At 33.2% G+C, this 10061-nt stretch overlaps 1 protein-coding gene across 1 annotated transcript; it reads left to right on the forward strand.

Annotated features, from left to right (window-relative positions):
* The first annotated feature begins 1598 nt into the window (after positions 1–1598).
* On the forward strand, positions 1599–3200 carry LOC121235872 (NAC domain-containing protein 100). Its single transcript, XM_041132303.1, has 3 exons — positions 1599–2040; positions 2137–2414; positions 2503–3200. The coding sequence occupies exons 1-3, from the start codon at positions 1854–1856 to the stop codon at positions 3109–3111; spliced, it is 1074 nt and encodes a 357-aa protein (XP_040988237.1). The 5' UTR covers positions 1599–1853; the 3' UTR covers positions 3112–3200.
* The last annotated feature ends 6861 nt before the right edge of the window (positions 3201–10061 follow it).

Genomic DNA, 10061 nt, shown 5'->3' on the forward strand with positions numbered 1-10061 from the left:
GGACAATTTTGCTTATCAAGCAGTAGTAACAGATCATTTGTCTAATATCTTCAATTTATTTGTTCTACCTAACCACTTGATTGTCCCTTAACACAAAACACTTTATTGCATGCACATCAACTTAGCTTGCAATTAGAATTTGAAGGATTTTTTCTTTTTATTAATTAGTGGACCCTCGAAAGACACATGTACACATATATACACGGTTCCCTGTGGAAAGAGCTCCTAAAAAAAAAAAAAAAAAAAAGAAAAAAAGTATAAGACTATATATATATGTGTGTGTGTGTGTGAGAGATTGATTATTTCTTATGCATTCGAGTACTTTTATTTACTAGTTAGTATGTAAACACATTACTTACTGTAGGATCTATCACTTAATGCGATGTTAGGGTGTTATTTGATATTTGATGCGTTGATAAATAGGCTTGTAAGCTTGCCGTTTCGATACAGAAATACTTTTAACCCATCTTATTTCATTTATTTTGTCATTATAACTTTCTCAAATTCACACACAAAATATAATAAGCAATTCAACTTTTTTAAATTTTAAAATAATAATAATATTTTATTCAATTCATCTAAAACCATCTAATCTTATCTCACTATTCAAACCAGCCTAAAATATATATATTTTTTTCTTTCTAAATGTAACTCTTTGGAATAAAATGTTCGAAAAGAATCATATTCATCCAATATTTCCATGTTCTAGCTCATCCTAAACAATGGACTTCCTCCTTCGTTATGCCTCCTCCTTCAAAGTGTCACTTTTCATACAAATTGCATGAAAAAAATCTTTGCAAAGTGGGTTTGGAGCCATTTTCAAAGATCTCTCTCTCTATCTCTCTCAAAATAGAAGGAAAATTGTGGGGTCATATAGGTCATTTTGGGGTTGAATAAAGTGAACTTCTAACTAATTTTTGGAAAGCTTGAGAGAGGGGCCTGGTACATCTTCTTCTATGCATTCACACTCAAAACAGCTGTTATTCATTTCGACAAACAAAGAAGATTTCTTTGGGAAAACCTTTTTTTTTTTTTTTTATTTTACACAGCACAAAAGAAGAATAAGATAGATTATATTCTGAACTTTTTCAACTGCCTTCAGTCTTCAATGATGATAACAACCCCCGTCGGTAAAACACAAGAATTCACCATTCACGTAAGCTGTGACAATGAATCCTACCTGGCCCTCTCATCTTCTTCCTATCTCTTGAAAGTTGCATTTCATTACTTTATTAATAAACAAAATTAATTTATTGCATCTGCTATTCTCAGATTTTACATGCCTGGTTTATTACAGATGAATTGTCTTTGGTCCAGATCCTGGAAGAATGGAATTATTGCAGAGAAAAGTTAAAACCAAAGGGAGAGCTTAAAGCTAAAACCACCTACCTACCCAGGTTGCGTTACATCCCACGTTTCTTTCTCTCCAAACACCAGTATTTAAGGAGCCTGTGTTCCTCATTCTGCCTTTTTCATTAGATTAACATCTCCATCTTTCGGGTTGCAACCTTTTTCAGTTCCCATGCCTTCCCTGTTTTTTCTTCTCTATCCCTAACCTTTTTTCTATTCACCTTCCAAACCTTTTCTTCAAGCTTTTTCGTTTTTTGTTTGTCTTCTCAACAATATTCTCTGTATCCAATCTCTTCGGGTTTTGTTTTTTCTCTGTTAACGTGTCCTGATCCCAAGGGATTTGCGGAGGCTAGCTGCTTTTTGTTTCTGTCCATATAAGTCTCTCAGGTAGGAACCGAGGCTGAATTCTGTATACTACTGCTTGTTTTCATCAAATCCCTGGTTCTGAAAACAGGGTTTGCAGATAAAAAAGAAAAGCGATAGGGTTTTCAGGTTTCCAGGAAATGGAAAACGTTTCAGAGCTTTACAAGGAAGAAGAACAGATGGATTTGCCACCAGGATTCCGATTCCATCCAACTGATGAAGAGCTCATTAGTCACTACCTGCTCAACAGAGTTACAGATAGCAGATTCTCTGCCAGAGCTATTGGAGAGGTGGATTTGAACAAGTCTGAGCCCTGGGAATTGCCATGTAAGTGTGCTGCTAAAACTGGTTTCCATGTTTATTTTTCTCTGATTTCTCTTCTAAAGTGATGATAATGTTGAACTTGGGTCATTTTGGATGTAGGGAAAGCGAAAATGGGAGAGAAAGAATGGTACTTTTTCTGCGTGAGAGACAGAAAGTACCCAACTGGATTGAGGACTAACAGGGCCACGGAAGCTGGTTATTGGAAAGCCACAGGGAAAGACAAGGAGATATACAGAGGCAAAGCCCTGGTTGGCATGAAGAAAACCCTTGTTTTTTACAAGGGTAGAGCACCTAAAGGAGAGAAAACCAACTGGGTTATGCACGAATACAGATTGGAGGGTAAATTCTCGGTCCACAACCTCCCCAAAACTGCAAAGGTACCTCCTCATCCACTCTGTTTTCCCTGTTTTTCTTTACTCTTTTCCCCTCTGTTTTATTTATTGATCTTGTGTTTTTGAATTGCAGAATGAATGGGTGATATGTAGGGTATTTGAAAAGACTTCTGGAGGGAAGAAAATCCATATCCCTGGCATAGTTGGATTAGGCTCATTTGGTGGTGAATTGGGTCCTCCTAATCTTCCACCATTAATGGATTCTTCTCCTTATAATGGCAATAACGCCAAGCCTTTTGCTGAATCCGCTTACGTGCCCTGCTTCTCCAACCTCATGGATGCTCAAAGAAACCAACAAGGGATGGTGGGTTCCTTCAACGATTTTCTGTATGGAGTTTCCTCAAATCCCACCGATAATCTTCCAAGAATCCCACTTTCAAGCTCCTTCTATTCCACTCAAACCACTCCAATTCCTGCAAATCTCCAATTCCAAGGCTCTGTTACAATGCAAGACCACGCATACCTAAGGGCCATACTTGGAAATCAAGGATCAATCATGAGGCAGAGTTTCAAAACAGAGAGGGAGATGGTTAGTGTTTCACAGGAAACTGTCCTGACTACTGATGTGAATGCCGAAATCTCTTCGGTCATGTCAAATCTCGAAATGGGTAGGAGGCCATTTCAAGAGGGCCCATCTACCTCAGCTGGGCCAGAAGACCTTGACAATTTGTGGAATTATTGAAAAATAAAACATGAGAGAAATCAGAAGAAAGATGTAAACTGAGGAGGTAATAGCAGAAAGAGGAAGAGCAGCAGCTTGAGTTACTATTATTGCTTTTGAATTTGATGGTGTGAAATCTTTGTACAGATATTCCAACCCCTCCCCCCAAAAAAAAAAAAAAAACCAAAAAAAGGGATAAACTGAATGAAAGCTAAGCCATATGTAATGCCATTGTAAGAAAACTCATGCTCCTTTTCTTAAGTGCTGTTCTTTATGTTTTGTTGTTTTTAGTCATTTGCTTGGATACAAAAATGAGTGACATGAGAGATTTTTTTTTTCTTTTTTTATTTTGGGCAACGCCAGGGATCCCGCTGCCGCTGGGGATCCAGTTCAAGCATCTCATTTCTTTTCTTATTCTTTTTAGTTTTTCTTTATGTAGTGATTAAGAAAATGTTGTTTAATAATATTGAGAATTTTTTATTTTTAAAAAAATATTTAAAAGTGTTAAAAAAATGATGTGAAAAAAATATTTAAAAATGTTTTTATTGTTTTTTTTATATAATTTTTTTTAACACTTTTAAATATTTTTAAAAAAGAAAAAAATTTACAATATTATTAAACAATATTTTTTTAATCACTACGTAAAAAAAACTAAAAAAAAAAAAGAACTGGATAAATGAACGGAATGGGGGATCCCTATCTTTTTGTATTTATTTATTCGAGGGAGGGGAGTTTTCAACTCCATACTTCATTTTGAAAACTAGGAATTATGTCAACAAATCAGAAGCATTTAGCGTGATGTGAGAGAATTTGATTCAGTAGGTGGCCAGACCGAAAAAATAGTGATCTTTATTTTGTATAAAATTTAAAAAGAAATTAATAAATTGCATTCATTCCTGTAGATATTACTGCTTACATCACCAAGAAGTCGAGTTTCATTCTCTGAATCAAGTCCTCAAGTTCGGAATTTTTCAATACATTGTTGTGGGGTCGAACCTGAATATGCTACATTTGACAAAATCTCTCTCTCTCTCTGAGCCTCGTGCAGGCAAGCACCGCACGCGCAAACTTTGATGGACACACAAACATTAATAAATGCATCTTTTTTGCTTATCCACGGAGGACAGATAACAGATTCATTAATTAAAAAAGCTGCAATTTATGTTTGAGTTCCATCTTCACACTCCTATCAGACATAATTTTATAGGTTTGAATGGAATGGATGTGGAGCAAAGTCAATACATAATCATGACTTTACTCGTTTAATTAATGTTCAAGGAGCTTTTTCCAAAAACTCTATCCCAGGGAGGAAGAAGAACAGATGTTAGGAATGTTTATGTATTCAGTATTAACTCATATTTTAATAAATAAATAAATTTATGTATCTAATTTATTTTATACAATCGATTCTATAAAAAATAATTGTTTATTTTTTATAAACATATTTAAGATCTTAATCATAGATAATGTGAGATTATTCTTTAACACTCTCCTTCACGTGCAGTCTAGTATTTTTTTTTACTTCTTGTTACGGAATAAGTAGTATAGGCTCTCATTCGTATTATGACAGACTCTGGAACCATGAAGAAATTTATAGACTAACTCATATCATAAAACCAATTCTATAAGAGAGAGTTGTTCATTCCTTATAAATATACTTAAGACCTTGTCCATAAGTAATATGAGATTATTTCTCAACAATAAATACCCAAAAATCAAGAGATAAGATTGAATTGGTTACCATCTAAGTTCATTTTAAAAATATGTTTTGCAATTTTGTTAGGCTTAATTAATTATTGCTGTTTTCTTCATGCTGCATTGTGATGCTTTCGGAAGAGAGAATAAACCCCCTTTTTTTTTTGTTTCTTTGAACTTTTCTCCACCTGACAGAAAGACCAAGTATTATTAACCTCAAAGTTTTGTTTTTGGTGCAATTATAAAAATATTAATAAAGTCTGTTTATTTGACTAATCTACTTCTGTTTTTCCATATTGTTGAAGATGTTGAGCTACAAGGCATTAAAAATTGCCATGCGAATGCAGGATCGATAGAACTTGTCCTTGCTCGTTGCTCACCCTTATACAATGTACAGTTAATGCACTTTTTACACATTTGGTGTAAGTGAAAAGTTCTTTATCACCCGATGCTAGACCATATCAGCCAGACTTTCTATATTATGTTTCTCACCCGTCTCTTGAACTAGCTGCCCTCTCCATTGATAAAAAATAAATCACCTCTTAAATTATATTCGAACTTTAGAGTAAGAGAGATAAACATATAATAAACTACAATTAGAGAGATTCATAGGGAAACAACAATTCTTATATGTTCTACCTCATACATCTTTTTTTCTTCACGTTTAAAGTCCAAGAGAAATAAATAATTATTTCTTTATTTATAATAATCCAAATATTATTATTAGCAATAACCAATGATGTGCAAGTCTCCCCTCACTATTCTCTTATCATTTATTAGTTCTTTCGATTTGTCCACTTCATCCATTTGGGATTCTAAGCTGTACAGCATGATGTGAGAATAACACATTGTATCCTAACATTGATTGTTTATTATTATTATTATAATAACACAGAAATTTGGTACTGCTTGCTTTTGTTTCCGGCACATGATCAAATTTGTCCTCTTTGAGCAATTTAAGTCCTGCACGTAACAGTCCTCAACCATATGACAATGGAGAATATTTGTCGTTTATAAACTTTGTTGTCCTCTATCCTCTTAATACACCAATTTTATATTATAAAATCTTCCCATTTATCCTCTTCCTTTAAGCAATTAACCCACCAATGACCAATTAAACTTGCCACATCAAGTACTAATACCTAATTCCACTCTATTAACTTTGTATTTGGATAACGAGGTATTCTGAAGTATTTTGTGAATAGTAGTAAAAAATTGATAAAATATTGAATAGCAGTGAAAAGTAAGTGAATAATAATAATAAAATAATAAATAATAATGAAATATTCTCAAAATGCTTTAGAATATCTCGTATCCAAACTCGACTTAAACTAGTACTCTCATCATGGATATAGTTATATGAATTGTAGCTTAAAACTTAAATCGAAACATTTTAGACAGTTTCGTTTGGAAAAATTATTTGTAAGTCTGCTTATTGACAAATCAAATACATTTTTGTGAAATAATATATTTATGAATATCAGACTGATATACACACGAGTAATTTGTGGATTCTTATTAAGGTATTTGGAGTTCAAATTATGTTTATTTAAGAAGTATAACCTAATCATTAGAATTTTCTTTCCTCCCCTACTTGATTATAGTGGTTAAATAATGGTTTTGGCCCTTATGGGGTTGGTATTATTTTCAAATAGGAGTAGTACCTACCGTTTCTTTTCCTTGGAAATACAAGCCTTATCAGATTGGGAAATGTATTAACAATACAAAATAATAATAATAATAAGCAAGTGTATTTAGGGATGAAACGTTTGGTTTTGGGGGGTATTTTAGCTTTTGAAAACCTACGAGATGAAGGGCCCACCCTCAACTGACCTTTTAACGGGATTGAGTTGATGGCTATGTCCCACATCGATGAGGTAAGATCTTGGAGAGGGGTTAGGCCCCTTTTTAACGGTTTACACGTAAGCTGAAGGGGTCCCACTACATTTCCCGCGTGGCTTACGTCACTAATTGGCCAATTAGTAGGACTTTTTGGCCGTCTACGTCCTGCCACGTGTTCCTTGCGTAGAGTGGATCCCATCCCCCAGCTAGATCCTCCAACCTAACGGCATTTCAGGAGAAAATTCTGTAATATTATTTTAAGTTTCGCGGGATGGATGGGGGTGGAATTAGACAGTTCAATTTGGATGGATAAAATTATAATTTTCTTTGGGGGCAAAATTAATTTGGATATATAGTTGAGACACCACTAGTATAGTAGCAATGTTTTCAATTTTGTTCTGGTTATCGTTTCAATTTAAATACTTGCTAGAATATAATATTTCGGTACTGATGCGTTCCGTTATACCTATTTTGGATTATATATATGTATATATAAACTTATAATTAATCGAATAAATACATATATATGTAGGTATGCATCATGCGTGTGTGTGTGTATAGAAGACTTGACTACTTATAAAATAAATATTAGTTGAAAACATTAAAAAAAGTAGAGATATTAGTGTTAAAAGATAATATTAAAAAAGTCACAAAATTGAGTTGAGACACAAAAAAACAAAAAACAAAAAATAAAAGAGCAAATAAATTATTAAAAATAATTATATCTAAAAAATGAGAGAATGAGAGAATATACTTAGAGTTACAAAAAATTATATTTATATAAATATCTTTTAGTTTTTAGAATTAATTAAACACCATCTAAATTTAAAATTTACAAAATTGACATCCAAACTCAAGGAAATAATAAAAATAACATTAAAACAGTCCAAAACGAAATAGGGCCGGAAGTGCTAATTCCGATCAGAATGGCCAAAATGGGTTGAGATGAACAAGAATTTGGAACGAAAATGAATGAGGACGTATAGTGTATCGGGTATTGTACCAAAACGGAAAATTTCAACCAAAATGGTCGAAATAGAGTGAGATTGAAAACTATGATCCGTAGTTCCAACCCTAACAATAGAGAAATGATATTCATTATTTTTTTTGCTATCATATTCCCATTACCTTCTAATGTGGTATTAAATTATTAAAAAATTATTTATCATTCATTACTTATGTTCTCATCATTTGATGCCACATAAGATGATGATGATTAAGAGGATGGTGAATAGAGGTTTTACTAACAATATGCTTTCAATTTAGAACTATGAAAACCATGTTTTGAAATATCACTCTGCATCTTAAATTTTGTCATATTCAATTACATGATATGTTGACGTAATACATTTTAAGTAACTATCTATCTACGTGGTAGCAGATATATGAAATCACTTAAAATATATCATATTTAGTACACGGGATTTAAAATGACAAAACTTAGTATAAATAATATTGTACATATTACTCCCCCTTTTAAGGATTAAATACCAATTATGTCATAGTGTCCCATATGTAGAAATGAGTGGTATGATGTCATTAAACCCACAAGTGACTATGCCACACAGCACATACGTAAACAAGTCTATGATCAATGTATGAAACAATTATAAGATAATCATGTTTATCAGTGGCACACGCGATTAAGTTTTGTTTGTATGCAAAGATGAGTCAATTATATATAATTGATTTTACAACCAAATGTGTCAATTTTCTTGATGTATATATAAAATTAATTTAATTCTCTTTCATTGCTTCTTATTTGCAATGAAAGATATATAATCGAAATTATGCAGATATCCATCAATGCTTGAAAGATGGGGGGCCGGGGGGCTATTGGTATAATAAGATCAGTCTCAAATGGCACTACTTGTTTTGTTTTGTTTTGTTTTTGTTTTTTTTTTTCCTGATTTGATTCATTAATATTAGGCAACGTTACATATGAATATGATTAGGAAAGATAGATAAACCCGCTATTAATTAGGTTTAGCAGTACCGTGTATATGATGATTATAAGGTGTACTCAAATTCACAGGCCTGAGAGTTTTGGGTGGAAGAAAAGTAATACTCTTAATTATATATTCTTCCAAAATAGCTAGCTAGGATTTTTTTATTTATGAAATCTAAGATGTGACACATTTTTGTTTGAAAAAATTGAATTTAAAGACAATGATGGTTTTCTTAAGATAAGATATTAGGTAAGGGTCAAGCTAATCCCCATTAATTTACTTATTATGTAAAGTCCATTTTTCCCTCCAAATCCACATGAAGTAGTACAAAAAGGATTGGAGATTATTAAAGCATCTTTATCTTTTTTTTTTTCCTTCTATGTAAAGCATGAATTATATTACAAGTGATTATCCTTTCCGTTTTGTACAAAGATTTTGCCAAATATATCATGTACATGATGATGCACCTCCATTGCTAAATTGTGCATGCATGATTGATGCATTGTGCCATAAATGTGTACGTATAATCAGATCTCTATATAATATGCAAACTATATATGATTTTGTCGTTGAAGTTGAAATCATGCATGTCATGTATTAATGGTTTTGAGGTCTCAAGAAGGAGGAATCTCGTCGAAAAAAAGTTTAGTTGCGGTGGCAAGCCACCTTTGTCGAACTGTATGTAATGCTCGGTGTTTGTTGAAGATAACTGAAGTCTTATATACGTAATAAATGTCTATTTATTTAAACAAAAATAGAGTTTCCCATCATTTCAAACGACATGCATCGATCGATCCTCAGTTTGAGAAAAGGTTGATCAGAAACTGTTCGAGTATGTCCCGCGTATCTCTTCCTTTGTTCATGCCCATTAGCTTCACCAAAACTAATTAATCTAGAAAAAAAAAAGTGCTGAAGAAAAAGAAATCGTTCACTTCAAATTAATATTCTGAGCCTGCATGCATAAAGTTATACTCGGCAAGATGAAGTTAGATCGATTAGACGTTCATCCATCCGGCCTAGTTTTGTTTTTGCTTGATCATGATCTTCTGTATACCCTTTGTTCCATATACCAGATTACATGCATGCACTAAAAAAACTGTGATAGGGACTACACACATGACTTGTAGATGATCAAAAGTCTTAATCCCTGTTTGATGCTAATAATACGACAAATGCACAGCAATTCCTTTTGCATCTTTTGACTCTGCAAAGATGAGAGCCAAACAAACCTTTCTTTTTCTCCACCATGCTAGCTAACTTGCTTTAACATGGGTATTATATATCTTCTTCTTCTTCTTCTACTTCTTCTGCTGCCTGCACTAACAAAGTCAACAGAAAGCAGAATCCGAATTGTCAATATCCAAGGATGCATGCCATGCAATGGCAGATGGCCACGTAAATACCTTAGAGAATTTCTATAGGCACGTGTGCATGCTCTAAGAATTAGGCCCCTCGTATGTAATCATAGATAAGTTGGAGATTTAG

This window comes from Juglans microcarpa x Juglans regia, chromosome 6D (genome assembly GCF_004785595.1).
Source record: "Juglans microcarpa x Juglans regia isolate MS1-56 chromosome 6D, Jm3101_v1.0, whole genome shotgun sequence".
Taxonomy (NCBI): Eukaryota; Viridiplantae; Streptophyta; class Magnoliopsida; order Fagales; family Juglandaceae; genus Juglans; species Juglans microcarpa x Juglans regia.